This window comes from Schistocerca nitens, chromosome 6 (assembly GCF_023898315.1).
Source record: "Schistocerca nitens isolate TAMUIC-IGC-003100 chromosome 6, iqSchNite1.1, whole genome shotgun sequence".
NCBI lineage: Eukaryota > Metazoa > Arthropoda > Insecta > Orthoptera > Acrididae > Schistocerca > Schistocerca nitens.
Window position 1 is genome coordinate 175,035,631 of NC_064619.1, and position 15,992 is coordinate 175,051,622.

Here is a 15,992-nt window from a genome sequence, read left to right on the forward strand (position 1 = left end):
CTTGGAAACTTTTGAAAACACCAACTTACAGTTTTCCATAATTGTTCAAAGCACCTTTCTAGATACACTGAATTAAAATTATTACTGAAATTGTATTATCGGGCATGTTATCTTTATTTTTCAAACATTGAATTTTTTGACAGACTTCTGTAAATTAATGAACATAAAAACAAAACGACTCAGGATATTTTAAGTATTCTACTTCCATTGAGTTGAATCACACTTCGCATGTTGTGAAAATTTCTTTGTCTCTTCCATCAGTCATTTATTTCAAAAAATGTAGTTCAGAGATATCGAGGTTTAAAACTTTTTTATTATAACTTCTCATACAGACTTACATTTCCGTGTCTTTTATGCACTAGAATTGCGCTGGTCCGTAGTCTGTGTCTTCTTAAGTGTCACAACAGCCCAGTGGTTGCCTCCTGCTTTTCTTTCTTGCTTCTTTTGTAATTCGCTAAGCAGCTAACTCTGCATCACGTATACGTAGCTCATCCACTTCCCGCAGTCCTTTAGCTGTGTGCTGTCCAAATCTTACCCCTAACTACTCGAGAACCTTACGTTCCCGTCGTCTAGTCTTTAAGATTTCTAGCTCTTCGCTTTTGCTTTCAGCTAACTGCAGTATCCATTGCATGGGAGGGTCATAACACTTTGTTTATTGGCGATCCGCACCAACTGACTTAAAGCGTCGAATTTTGTTTGTATTTATCATTACATGATAAAGCCTCTCACAGCTTTGTCCCACAAATACCAGAAACTGTAAATCCATGCCGTCTGGAGTGGCCGTGCGGTTCCAGGCGCTACAGTCTGGAGCAGAGCGACCGCTACGGTCGCAGGTTCGAATCCTGCCTCGGGCTTGGATGTCCTTAGGCTAGTTAGATTTAAGTAGTTCTAAGTTCTAGGGGACTGATGACCTCAGAAGTTAAGTCCCATAGTGATCAGAGCCATTTGAACCATTTTTTGTAAATCCATTATCTCATCAAACTTAACAGGGAAACTACTTGTCGGAATAAGTATGGGATGTGGCCGTCCACTTCTCGCCTTTATGACGGATTGAACTCTGCTGGGGACACTTTCAGCGAGGTATCTGAATGTCTGTGGAGGAACGACAGCCCATTCTTCCTCGAGGATCCAAACCAGCCAATTTAGTGATGTTGAACGCTTAATGCTCTAACCACCCCCAAAGACGTATTCGGATGGGGTCGGAACTTTGAGCAGGCCAGTCCATTTCAGGAATGTGGCTGTCCACAAGCTATTGCCTCACAGATACTGCTTTATGACAGGGTGCATCGTCATGCTGATACAATCATCCTCTCTAAACTGTTCATTTACAGTGCGCAGTACACCTTGCTGTAAAATTTGTTCACATTCATTCGAATTTTGTGTTTTCTTATGAGCAACAAGTCTACCACACCGAAACTACGATGAACCACCTCATATCGTGATACCCCCTCTTCTGTTCGATTGCAGGTAACTTCCTCCAGGCATTTTCCAAACCCAGAGCCTTTCATCCAAATCACTCGTTTCTGATGTCGCTCTACACACCACCTCGAGCTTCGCTTAGCACTAGCTGCTGAATTGTGTGACTTATGAAGAGCTGCTCGTCCATTCCACCCATTCAACACACAGCCAGTGTGCTATCTAGACTGTTAGCAGCACTTTTGGAACTCACGAGTGATTCCTTCCGCCGATTTAATGCGATTTGTACAACCGATTTCCACAATTTTCGATGGTTTGGCGGTTCTTCGTTGTCCCTCCGCATTGACGCTTCACAATCACGTCATCAACAGTCGACTTGGGCAGATTCTGAAGGGCTCAAATGTGTCTGATAGTTTTGTTACTCGGGTGACATCCAGTGAGTACTCAACGTTCAAAGTCATCTCTCCTAAGGGACTAATCCCGGTTTCCTGCTTCTCTACTGACAACGCAGTACTCCCCGTCTCCTTATTATATACTTCCGGGTACGTCTGTCATGACATCCAGTGCTCCATTTCGCGTTAAATACGGGCGTCCGGATACTTTGATAACACAGTGCATTTTCACGCACATGATGATAATAAGCTCTTTCTTCTGTTTAATTAGTTTTTAGCCAACTATCACGGCATAAGCGTTGCAAACTGCTGCATTCAAAATTAGGCATTGCCTCTATTGTAAGGATGAAGTTGATCGTCGTCGAATACATGAGAAGCCTAACAGTAGAACGGGACAGGCAATGGTGTTTACAATGTTCTTGGTATATATTTTTGAGTGGTTTAGACATACCATCATAAAAAGTGACAAATATTTGTGAAGTGGAAAATAATTTTATTCATTTTCTACCAAAGCGTAGGCAAACTAGGAATCGCTTGAGATAAATGAATTGAATTAGAACGATAATATAGAATGAAAATGTCCAATTGACGCGTTAGAGCGTCCAAATCCCTAGCCCATAATGCTCCGAACGTTCTAAATTGGGGAGAAATTCGGAAAATAACGATGTGGAAATTAGAGAAACTTATAGCAGACAACGCAACGGATATCAGAGAATGACCAGCTGAAAGCGATAGGACAAGATCGGTGGAGAACTTACTTTTGCTCCGATCAAACGAGATCTTGCTCTGAATGGGCTAGCTTGGAAGATATTGTTTCCTTTGTTATGTTTACGGCCATCCAAAATTCCACTATTCACATAAACATCTTCAAAAATTAAAAATGGAATTCAAAATTTTAAAGAGCATAAATATCCACGTTCTTATCTTTAAATGTGAGGTATGTATTGATGGCCTCTGAATAACATAAGGCATATGAAACAAACGTGATGAGAGATTTTAAAGGAAATACACTCTAAGACAAAAAACGACGCACAATGACGGGATTATCTGAATGGGACGGAAATCGGTAGCTGCGATGTACATGTACCGACAAAAGTACAGACAAACAAATGATCACAATTTCAGGAAAATTGAGTGATTTGTTCAAGAGAAAAAGCTTCACAAATTAGGTAAGTCAGTAACTCATTGATCCACCTCTGGCCCTTATGCAAGCAGTTATTCGACTTCGCATTGATTCGTAGACATTCTGGATGTCCTCCTCAGGAACATCGTGCCGAATTCTGTCCAATTGGTTTGTTAGATCGTCAAACTCCCGACGTGGTTGGACGACTCTGCCCATAATGCTGCAGACATTCTCAACTGGCGAGAGATCCGGCACTCTTGCTGAGAAGGCAATATTTGGCAAGCATGAAGACGAGCACAGAAACTCTCGCCCAGAATGGCCGGGCATTATTTTCCTCAAATATAAGCCCAGAAATGCTTGCTGAGAAGGACGACGAAATGGGTCGTACCGGAATATCATCGGCGTACCACGGATGACAGCCGAAGGGGTCCTGCTATGAAATGAAATGGCACCGCCGGCCGCTGTGGCCGAGCGGTTCTAGGCGCCTAAGTCCGGAACCGTGCTGCTGCTACGGTCGCAGGTTCAAATCCTGCCTCTGGCATGGATGTGTGTGATGTCCTTAGTTAGTTAGGTTTAATTAGTTCTAAGTCTAGAGGACTGATGACCTCAGATGTTAAGCCCCAAAGTGCTTAGAGCCATTTGAACCATTTGAAATGGCAGCTCACAACGTCACTGCTGGTTGTCGAGTCGTGTGGCAGGCTGCGGTCAGGTTCGTATCCCACTGCAGTCCGGGGCGTTTCAAGATACCACGACTTCTCTGGTCATAGCGGTTCAGTTCGAAGCAGGACCCATCACTGAAGACGTTTCTGTTCCAGTCAATGAGATTCTAGGAAGAAGACGTGCGTGGAGACGACTCACAAGGGAACCTCCCCATCGCACCCCTCTCAGATTTAGTTATAAATTGACACAGTGGATAGGCCTTGAAAAACTAAACACATATCAATCGAGAAAACCGGAAGAAGTTGTGTGGAACTATGAAAAAATAAGCAAACTATACAAACTGAGTAGTCCATGTGCAAGATAGGCAACATCAAGGAGAAGACAAGCTGAGGATCGCCGTGGTCCCGTGGTTAGAGTGAGCATCTGCTGAACGAGAGATCCTCTGTTGAAGTCCTCCCTCGAGTGAAAATTTTACTTTCTTTATTTTCGCAAAGTTACGATCTGTTCGTTCATTCATTCACGTCTCTGTTCACTGTAATAAGTTTAGTGTCAGTGTTTTGCGACCGCACCGCAAAACCGTGCGATTAGTAGTCGAAAGGACGTGCTTCTCCAATAGGAACCGAAAACATTTGATCGCAAGGTCATAGGTCAACCGATTCCTCCACAGGAAAACACGTCTGATATATTCTTTACGACACTGGTGACGGCATGTGCGTCACATGACAGGAATATGTTGTCGATCCACCTAACTTGCACACTTCGCGAATGGGTAAAAAGATTCTTCTACCTTGCCCGATTTAGGTTTTCTTGTGGATGTGATAATCACTCCCAAAAAAGTGATGAGAACATAAGAGTTTGTCACATAAACTGCAACAAATGAATGCAACAGTTTCAGTCGCACAGTTTTCCCTGTGCTCTGTCAAAACATATGTTTTTTACCTTTTCAAATGTTTCCGTGCGTCGACCGTCAAATCCTGCATATGTCCAAGCAAATCTGAACATGTCCTGGAATTTTGGAGAGCGAAGTTGATTATGTGTGAGTGCCTGAACTCTGATAATTATCTGAAAGTAAAAAATTAAACTTTTCACCCGAGGGAAGATTTGAACCAAGGACCTCTCGTTCCGCAGCTGCTCACGCTAACCACGGGACCACGGCGCTCGTGAGCTGACACTCTCCTTGATGTTGCCTAGCTTGCGCATGGACTACTCAGTTTGTATATTTTGCTTATTTTTTTCATAGTTCCACACAACTTCTTCCTGTTTTCTCGATTGATCTGTGTTCAGTTTTTCAAGGCCTATCCCTGTGCCAACTTATAACTAAATCTGAGGGGGGTGCGATGGGGAGGTTCCCTTGTCAGACAGCTGCGAGATAATTCCTTCGTCGTGTGTCTCTTTTTTTTTTTTAATGTACTATTTACGTGTATTACGCGGGAAGGACTTGTACTGGGTAAGAATAAATTGGGGAATGCTTGGCTAATTATTTCTAAGGTAGAGTACGGTTACGGTGATGACTTAAAAACCACGAGATAGTACTGAATCCAAGTACTCTGGTGCCTCACTGCTGCAGATGCAGCGACTCACTGACAACTACGTGCCTCTCTGATACCATTGGTAAATACGTGGTTTATTGATGTTGTTTTGTAAAATGTCGTTCATCATACGCTGTTGAAGATCAACTGAATCGAGTCCGCAGCTCGTGGTCGTGCGGTAGCGTTCTCGCTTCCCGCGCCCGGGTTCCCGGGTTCGATTCCCGGTGGGGTCAGGAATTTTCTCTGCCTCGTGATGACTGGGTGTTGTGTGATGTCCTTAGGTTAGTTAGGTTTAAGTAGTTCTAAGTTCTAGGGGACTGATGACCATAGATGTTAAGTCCCATAGCGCTCAGAGCCATTTGAACCGAATCGATCTAGTAAGAAATGAAAAACGCTTGAAACTTGTCACTGCCGTAAAATCCCTAATAAGTTAGATAATGAATGGAAGACAGATAATGGTTGGACACTTATTAACGCCGGAGTCTCTAGTGGAAATTTTTATGAAAGAGGTGATGGGAAGGAAGAATGCTGAGTATGAAAGGGAGAGCGTTGATCTACACAGCCACATCTACACCTACATGGTTACTCTGCAATTCACACTTAAGTGCCTGGCGGAGGGTTCATCGAACCATTTTCATACTACTTCTCTACCATTCCACTCTCGAATGGCACGTGGGACAAAGGAACACCTAAATCTTTCCGTTCCAGCTCTTATTTCTCTTATTTTATTTTGATGATCATTTCTCCCTAAGTAGGTGGGTGTCAACAAAATACAGGGCTATTACAAATGATTGAAGCGATTTCATAAATTCACTGTAGCTCCATTCATTGACATATGGTCACGACACACTACAGATACGTAGAAAAACTCATAAAGTTTTGTTCGGCTGAAGCCGCACTTCAGGTTTCTGCCGCCAGAGCGCTCGAGAGCGCAGTGAGACAAAATGGCGACAGGAGCCGAGAAAGCGTATGTCGTGCTTGAAATGCACTCACATCAGTCGGTCATAACGGTGCAACGACACTTCAGGACGAAGTTCAACAAAGATCCACCAACTGCTAACTCCATTCGGCGATGGTATGCGCAGTTTAAAGCTTCTGGATGCCTCTGTAAGGGGAAATCAACGGGTCGGCCTGCAGTGAGCGCCGAGTGTGGGAGGAACTTGATTATCGGCTTGATGTCTGCCGAATCACTAAAGGGGCACATATCGAACATTTGTGAATGCCTAAAAAAACTTTTTGAGTTTTTGTGTGTGTGTGCAAAGCATTGTGAAAATATCTCAAATAATAAAGTTATTGTAGACCTGTGAAATCGGTTCAATCATTTGTAATAACCCTGTATTTTCGCATTCGGAAGTGAAAGTTGGTGATGGAAATTTCGTAAATAGCTCTCGCCACAAAGAAAACCGCCTTTGTTTCAGTTACTTCTACCCCAACTCGCTTATCATATCAGTGACACTCTCACCCCTATTGCTCGATAACACGAAGCGAGCTGCCCTTCTGGGCACTTTTTCGATGTCCTCCGTCAATCCTACCTTGTCAGGATCCCATACTGCGCAGCAATATCCCTTTCCCATAATGTTATCTGTGTGGTCTTTCCAATTTAAGTTTCCCGTAATTGTAATTCCTAGGTATTTAGTCGAATTGACAACCCTTAGATTTGTGTGATTTATCGTATACCCAAAATTTATGGGATTTCTTTTAGTATACTCGTGGATGACCTCGCACTTTTCTTTCTGTAGCACTAATTTCCACTTTTCGCACCACACAGAAATTCTCTCTAGATCATTTTGTAATTGGATTTGATCGTCTGATGATTTTACTAGACGGTAAATTACAGCGTCATCTGCAAACAATCTATGGGATCACTCAGATTATCACCTAGATTATTTATATAAATCAGGAACAGCAGAGGGCCTATGACACTACCTTGCGGAACGCCAGATATCACTTCTACTCGATGATTTACCGTCTATCACTACGAACTGTGACCTCTCCGAGAGGAAATCACGAATCCAGTCACACAACTGAGATGATACTCGATATGCATATACGATGTAGTATGCGATAGGTGTACTGCAGTGAAGGATAGGTGACAAACAACAGGACTGTGAACTGCATGAGACCAACTATCCGGTGGCGATCGGGCCTTCAGACGAAATGCGAGCAACCTAACGCAATGTGTGTTCAGATGTCTGCAGCAGCGAGTGTGTACGTGGTGTGTTAGGGATGGGAAAACACACCAGTTAAAGCCAATACCGGTATTTTAGTTCAGAGGTGGTTGTATAGAGCAAGACCAGAAAAAATAAGTAGTAAACATGGACTCTATCACGCATACATAAGGAGCTATGAGCATCAGTTCATCTTGGCTAGTGTGAAACACATCTCCTCTATTGAACAATCTTCAGAACAGAAGATGCCAAGTTTCATTACAGGGTAAGAGGAGTAGATGCCGAACGCAGAATAACCGTCTCCCCCAAGGCAGCGTGCTTGCTCCAGCGCTGTACAATATCTACACAAATGATCAGTCAATACCAGCAGGTACTAGGTTCTTCATCTATGCCGATGACACAGATATTCAGGGGCCAGACTTTAAAGAAGTAGAGGGACAACTGTCTCTAGTAGTGAATGAACTCTAAGTACTATGATGCCAAACACTTGATTCCAAATCCCAGTAAAACTCAAATGAACTCCTTCCACTTACGAAACAGGGAAGCGCAGCAAAAGGTGGACATCACATGGCGAGGACAGCACCTGAAACATTGCCCAACACCAGTCTACCTAGGTGTCACAATGGACAGGACTCTAACGTAGAGGCAGCGATGTCTAGACGTGAAACAGAAAGTCATTGCTCGCAATGGGACACTTAAGAAGCTGATTGGCAGCAGCTGGCGAGCGAACCCACACCTCCGAAGGGCTTCTGCACTTGTGCTTTGTGTATCTGCTGCTGAGTATCATGCTTCTGAGTGGAACGCTTCAGCCCACGCTAAGCAAGTGGATAATGTGATCAACAATACTGCAAGGATCATCTCAGGATGCTTGATTAGATTAGATTAGATTAGATTAATACTAGTTCCATGGATCATAAATACGATATTTCGTAATGATGTGGAACGAGTCAAATTTTCCAATACATGACATAATTAAGTTAATTTAACAACATACTTAAGTTAATATAACAACTTTTTTATTTTTTGTGTTTTTATTTTTTTATAATTTTTTGTTTTTTTTCTTTTTTTCTTAATTTATATCTAAAAATTCCTCTATGGAGTAGAAGGAGTTGTCATTCAGAAATTCTTTTAATTTCTTCTTAAATACTTGTTGGTTATCTGTCAGACTCTTGATACTATTTGGTAAGTGACCAAAGACTTTAGTGGCAGTATAATTCACCCCTTTCTGTGCCAAAGTTAGATTTAATCTTGAATAGTGAAGATCATCCTTTCTCCTAGTATTGTAGTTATGCACACTGCTATTACTTTTGAATTGGGTTTGGTTGTTAATAACAAATTTCATAAGAGAGTATATATACTGAGAAGCTACTGTGAATATCCCTAGATCCTTAAATGAATGTCTGCAGGATGATCTTGGGTGGACTCCAGCTATTATTCTGATTACACGCTTTTGTGCAGTAAATACTTTATCCCTCAGTGATGAATTACCCCAAAATATGATGCCATATGAAAGCAATGAGTGAAAATAGGCGTAGTAAGCTAATTTACTGAGATGTTTATCACCAAAATTTGCAATGACCCTTATTGCATAAGTAGCTGAACTCAAACGTTTCAGCAGATCATCAATGTGTTTCTTCCAATTTAATCTCTCATCAATGGACACACCTAAAAATTTTGAAAATTCTACCTTAGTTATATGCTTCTGATTAAGGTCTATATTTATTAATGGCGTCATACCAGTCACTGTACAGAACTGTATGTACTGTGTCTTATCAAAATTCAGTGAGAGTCCATTTACAAGGAACCACTTAGTAATTTTCTGAAAGACAGTATTGACAATTTCATCAGTCAATTCTTGTTTGTCAGGTGTGATTACTATACTTGTATCATGAGCAAAGAGAACTAACTTTGCCTCTTCATGAATATAGAATGGCAAGTCATTAATATATATTAAGAACAACAAAGGACCCAAGACTGACCCTTGTGGAACCCCATTCTTGATAGTTCCCCAGTTTGAGGAATGTGCTGATCTTTGCATATTATGAAAACTGCTTATTTCAACTTTCTGCACTCTTCCAGTTAGGTACGAATTAAACCATTTGTGTACTGTCCCACTCATGCCACAATACTTGAGCTTGTCTAGCAGAATTTCATGATTTACACAATCAAAAGCCTTTGAGAGATCACAAAAAATCCCAATGGGTGGTGTTTGGTTATTCAGATCATTCAAAATTTGATTGGTGAAAGCATATATGGCATTTTCTGTTGAAAAACCTTTCTGGAAACCAAACTGACATTTTGTTAGTACATCATTTTTTACAGATCTGTGAAGCTACTCTTGAATACATTACTTTCTCAAAAATTTTGGATAAAGCTGTTAGAAGGGAGATTGGACGGTAATTGTTGACATCAGATCTATCCCCCTTTTTATGCAAAGGTATAACAATAGTGTATTTCAGTCTATCAGGGAAATGCCCTGTTCCAGAGAGCTATTACACAGGTGGCTGAGATTCTTACTTATCTGTTGAGAACAAGCTTTTAGTATTTTGCTGGAAATGCCATCAATGCCATGTGAGTTTTGGCTTTTAAACAAGTTTATTATTTTCCTAATTTCAGAGGGAGAAGTGGGTGAGATTTCAATTGTATCAAATTGCATAGGTATGGCCTCTTGCATTAACAGCCTAGCATCTTCTAATGAACACCTGGATCCTACTATATCCACAACATTTAGGAAATGGTTATTAAAAATATTTTCAACTTCTGACTTTTTGTTCGTAAAGTTTTCATTCAATTTGATGGTAATACTGTCTTCCTGTGCTCTTGGTTGCCCTGTTTCTCTTTTAATAATATTCCAAATTGTTTTAATTTTATTATCAGAGTTGCTGATTTCAGACATGATACACATACTTCTGGATTTTTTAATAACTTTTCTTTTTTAATAACTTTTCTTAATATAACACATTAGTTTTTATAATGTTTGATAGTTTCTGGGTCACTACTCTTTCTTGCTGTTCGTTGAAGCCAACACCAGTGCAGAAATTGTATACGGTTGTGGGAATAGCCCCAACGAACATCTGGTGGGCCACTGCTGCAGACAGTGAGAGTAGAAAGCAGGGGAATGACCGCCCACACCCTCTGTAAGGCCATCAGACAACAAGATCCCGCCTTAAATCCCGCTAGAGTTTCCTTGCTAGGACTGCGCCACTGGAGGGAGCACCAGAGGAAATTCGTCTTGCAACATGGAAGAGGTCAAAGCCCGTAGACGTACCACAAACAGAAGAACTAACTCCTGACGCAAGCAATACCCTGGATAGAGGTCCCTCAGCCGTCTAAGAGTTGGCGTACCCCGATGCAAGACCATCCTGAAGAAATGGGGAATCGTTCCAGCGAGCGCAGACACCTCTTGTGACTGCGGGGCAGAAGGAAATCGAAGCCACCTCCTTGTATTCCCCCTCCTCGTCAACCCGTGCACAATACAAGATGTTTACGAAGGAAACGACAAAGGTATCTCACCTGCTATTTTTTGGAAATGCTGACCGGACACGGAAATGAATGAATGTATTGAACAAAGCTGATAGCTCTTAAGATATACGTTTTGGAGCCCATGTTTACACTTCCTCTTGTCTTCGTCCATACTAAAACCTCTGAATGTTGCTTAGCCTACATTCTTAGCAACAACAGTACCAGTGCATGTACTGCATTGTCAGAGGTTTCAGAATGATTTTCGGTTGTAGCTTTCGACTCGTTCGCTTCCGAACCACGGGTCGTTATCTCAAATTGATACATGTATCCGTCTCCATCATCCTTGAGAATTTGTAACATCAACACAGAATCACCGTGTACACACACACATTTACAGGAGCGGACGTATATAACTGCGACGCTCTGTAACGTCGTTGGTTGCATTTCCGGACATGGGTTTCTGTTTCTATGTAAAACTTGATCTATAAGCTCTCTCTACAGAGAAGTGTGTAACATGCGTTGTAAAACACCCTCTAAGCGGCGATTTCTCGCTATCGACGCTGGACATCCGCTGTATTGCAGAATGGCACCAACCCTAGACTGGAAATATTTTTACGAAGTGAAGTAGTAGTGAAACACTATACTTCATTTGCTTTAAAAGACTAAAGATTCGTCTGCCACTTTTAAGAAAGAAAGGTAATTATGGTAACAACAATAAACAAAAACTTAACATTTCATTTGCAGTATATAATAAAAATAGAAAATAGCTCGAGTGAAATTTTCACTCTGGAGCGGAGTGTGCGCTGATTTTGAAACTTCCTGGCAGATTAAAACTGTGTGCCGGACCGACACTCTAAGGTGGGACCTTTGCTTTTCGCGGGCAAGTGCTCTACCAACTGAGCTGGCCAAGGACGACTCGCGACCCGTCCTCACAACTGTACTTCCGCCAGTACCTCGTCTCCTACCTGCCAAACTTCACAGAAGTTCTCCTGCGAAACTTGCAGGACTAGCACTGTCCGGTACACAGTTTTAATCTGCCAGGAGGTTTCAGAAAATAGCTGACCTGCTGCCTGTGCACCTTTATGTGGTATCGATAGCAACGATGCCACGGCGGATTAAAGTTATTAGGTTGGCACTACGACAGACACCGACGACAGCGCTCTCTTGCCGATGCTATAGAGCTCTAAGAGCTCCGCCACAGATTCTCCCCATTTCATCGAAAGCAGACGGCCTCGAACATCGCTTAAACTACAGTGTGTGTTGACTTGCTATAGAGACCGTCTACTACTCACGACGGGGTGTACGCAAAGTTATGTAACCATTAATTAACTTGTGTTTGCCTTTAGTAAACGTCTGATATTTTAATCGCAGTACCGAAGTGCCTGTCCCCTCATGCTCCTACTCGCTTTCTTCATTAGGCCTACCGTTCAGTCTGCAGGAGCAGATCCACGCGCCACCTTCCGGGCCGGATACAAAACTTTATCTGCTTGTAGCTCTTGAAAACGGACGAATTAACACGAAAAACAGAGTTCTTCAACATCAGTTTTCACCCTTTAGTACCGACTATTCGTAATGTCAAATAGTGGTTTGCTACCCGATTATAAAATGATTTTTAGCAGAAATTAATTCCTCCCGAAGTAGCTGAGTGGTCAGCGAGACAGAATGTCAATCCAACGGGCCGGGTTCGATTCCCGGCTGGCTCGTAGATTTTTCTCCGCTCAGGGACTGGTGTTGCGTTGCCCTAATCATCATTATTTTATCCCCATCGACGCGGAAGTCGCCGAAGTGGCGTCAGATCGAAAGACTTGCACCCGGCGAACGGTCTCCCCGACGGGAGGCCCTAGTCACATGACATTTATTTAACAGAAATTAAGAAATTAGAATCAGGTGGAGAGTACTGGTGATTTCTTTTTATCATTCAACCAGTCATCACTTTTCGAGAAAAACAGCGAATGGTGGACGGATTAAGCGTTCTTTTATTTGTCTAATCATTTTAATGTTTTAATTCCATATAACTTGAAACTGGGTGAGTCAAACTTTTCAACTCTTAGTTCCATTTCTACGTTTGTTACGGTAAATAATAGGAACAAAAAAATATCGGTTATTTCAGAAACCGGCTAGTTTGATCGGTTTTAACAGTCGGGTTAAACTGGCGTGGAAGAAAACCTTTGTAAGCGGGGACCGGTTGCTTCAGCGATGACCGCCATCCGCGTGGTGTGCCCGCAGGAGTGGACCCGCGGCTGGCGACGCCGCCGCCGGTGCTGGCGTCGCTGCCGGGGGCCGTGGTGTACGGCGAGGGCCCGCCGCCGCCGCTCGACCTGGACGACTTGTGCCCCGCCCCCCAGCCCTGCCCCGAGTGCCCCAGGGCGGGCCGCTGCCTCGGCGGCGACCTCTCGCTGCTCAAGCTGGTCGGCGGCCGGCTCGACATCCGTGGCTTCGAGAACGTCACCGTGCCCGGCTTGCCGAACAGGACCACCGGTGAGTAGCGCCACGCATGTCCTGCCCTAGCAGCACACCTTTTGGCAGGTCTGTGGTCTACCAGGTAAAGGCTTACGGACAACGCGATTTTCTGCTCCAGTCACGTTAAATAGCAACATTTCCGTTATTATGACATGTTTAGGATGCGTTCTGACATCATCGAGTACCACATCTGCCTGTTATACGCTATTTTGTATGACTACATATGAAGGGCTTATTTCAGTAGTGGTACAAGTCCATTTTTGTTCATTTTAAGATACAGAGACTTAAAGTTAAATGAGAGATGAAAAATCTGCAGTTGCGATACCAGAAATATTCACGCATATGGCTTCCTGCGAGAGATGAACCTTTCTTACTGTTTCTTTGTATCATTAATGTCAGAAGCACTGTAATCATAAAAGTGGAGGTAATGGACTTGTACCACTAATAAAATAAGCCCTTCATATACGATCCATACCTGTTTTTGTTGCTGTGTGTACCAGTGATGTTAGGTGGCGAAGCTCGGCCGCGACTTTTACAACGGGTATCGTTCTATTTTTCTTTCTACTTAGACATGACTTGAATACAAACAAATAACGCAGAACTCACGTATGGAACGACTATCCATTCCATATATACTAAAACAGTAACATCCCCTGCAGTGACACAGAGTTAAGGTTTTACTGAATTCGAAGATACCTGTATCAGTATGACACTGAAATTGAAATCATATTATACTCGAAATACATCAAGACAACTATTAGGAGAGTCAGTTTCTTTCTTATGCCAATCACAGAAACTATTAACTACGTTAAATGATATTTAATTTTGTTAAGAAAAGGCGCAGGAACTATGCAAGTATTTCTTCGCGTTTTTGTGTTTTCATGTATGTGAACTATTTTGTGCGAAAACACCAACAGGAATATGTCGACCTCCTCAATATCTCAATAAAACAATCCAAACAACAAAACGAAGATAAAGTAGTAGCAAAATCACTAGCTTTCCTATTATAACAGCAGTGAACCTGGTGTTCTGTTCCATATCGCTGCATTCCTTACAGTTGAAGGTGTGTGTGATGTGTAACGTGGACTGCTTTTGCCTCATGTTTCGCACCCTGGTGTGTGACGCAAATCAGACTTCAATCTTTTAGACGGCTGGGTTTACCAACTTACAGCCATAAATGAAGATGACTTCAATCAGGACCGTAACAGTGCCTCATGTCACCATTCGCTAGCAGCCAATCAGCCTATCAGCGCTCAGCCCATCCCAGAAATCTCTGCTCATTGTACTCCTTTCCGTTACTGAAGTTTGCAACTCCTTCTCCCACACACCACTTCCGTTGTGTGGAGCATTGCTACACTTCTGCTCCATGCCACACTGCTTTCCACAAAACTCCTGTACAACTAGTTCATTATTGCTTTAGAGATATAGTCATTACCCAGTACTGATGTGGCTCCTAAGTTACGACCTTTCTTTACTTTATTCTACTCAGCTGGAACATCCCTCCTATCTGTTGTCATTGTGGACGACCAAGTACTTACATCGGTTTCTATTTTTGTTTTTGTACGTCCTTCCGCTTCAGTGATCATATACTGAATTTTTCCAGTATTTATCCCACAGCTATGTTCCTAGTATTTCACCACTAAAATTCTACGCTTAAATCATGTCCTCTTCGTCCCCAGAAACAATCACGTGGCCATCTACAAATAGCAGACAATATATACACTTCTCATTAATATTTTTACCTTTAGAAATTCGTTATCTATTTCACTTTTACTTTGTTTTGGTGATTATATCTTTAGTTTTTAAGACAATTTGACAAACATCTAATTTACTCAAATGGGAACCCTTCGTCGCAACGTAAACGACAGCTATTATATGTTTAATGTTTACATCATTTAGAATAGGCGTTAAATTATACTTTAACCCCTTATTTAAGAGAGCGGTTCAGGAAGAGTAAAGGGAATATTGGTGAGAGCGGAAACCCTTGGATAGTTGTTAACCCGCAGTTTCTTTATTTGTTGTTGTTGTTGTCTTCAGTCCTGAGACTGGTTTGATGCAGCTCTCCATGCTACTCTATCCTGTGCAAGCTTCATCTCCCCATACTTACTGCAACCTATATCCTTCTGAATCTGTTTAGTGTATTCATCTCTTGGTCTCCCTCTACGATTTTTACCCTCCACGCTGCCCTCCAATGCTAAATTTGTGATCCCTTGATGCCTCAGAACATGTCCTACCAACCGGTCCCTTCTTATTGTCAAGTTGTGCCACAAACTCCTCTTCTCCCCAATTCTATTCAATACCTCCTCATTAGTTACGTGATCTACCCATCTAATCTTCAGCATTCTTCTGTAGCACCACATTTCTAAAGCTTCTATTCTCTTCTTGTCAAAACTATTTATCGTCCATGTTTCACTTCCATACATGGCTACACTCCATACAAATACTTTCAGAAACGACTTCCTGACACTTAAATCTATACTCGATGTTAAAAAATTTCTCTTCTTCAGAAACGTTTTCCTTGGCATTGCCAGTCTACATTTTATATCCTCTCTACTTCGACCATCGTCAGTTATTTTTCTCCCCAAATAGGAAACTCCTTTACTACTCTAAGTGTCTCATTTCCTAATCTAATTCCCTCAGCATCACACGACTTAATTCGACTACATTCCATTATCCTCGTTTTGCTTTTGTTGATGTTCACCTTATATCCTCCTTTCAAGACACTGTCCATTCCGTTCAACTGCTCTTCCAAGTCCTTTGCTGTCTCTGACAGAATTACAAT

At 42.2% G+C, this 15,992-nt stretch overlaps 1 protein-coding gene across 1 annotated transcript in view; it reads left to right on the forward strand.

Moving 5' to 3' along the window:
• LOC126263277 (uncharacterized) overlaps positions 1-15,992 on the forward strand; it is an 881,511-nt gene that overhangs the window by 700,212 nt on the left and 165,307 nt on the right. Inside the window, exon 11 of the mRNA XM_049960363.1 lies at positions 12,977-13,228. Coding sequence (XP_049816320.1) covers positions 12,977-13,228 — 252 coding nt within the window. The remainder of the gene's footprint in view (positions 1-12,976; positions 13,229-15,992) is intronic.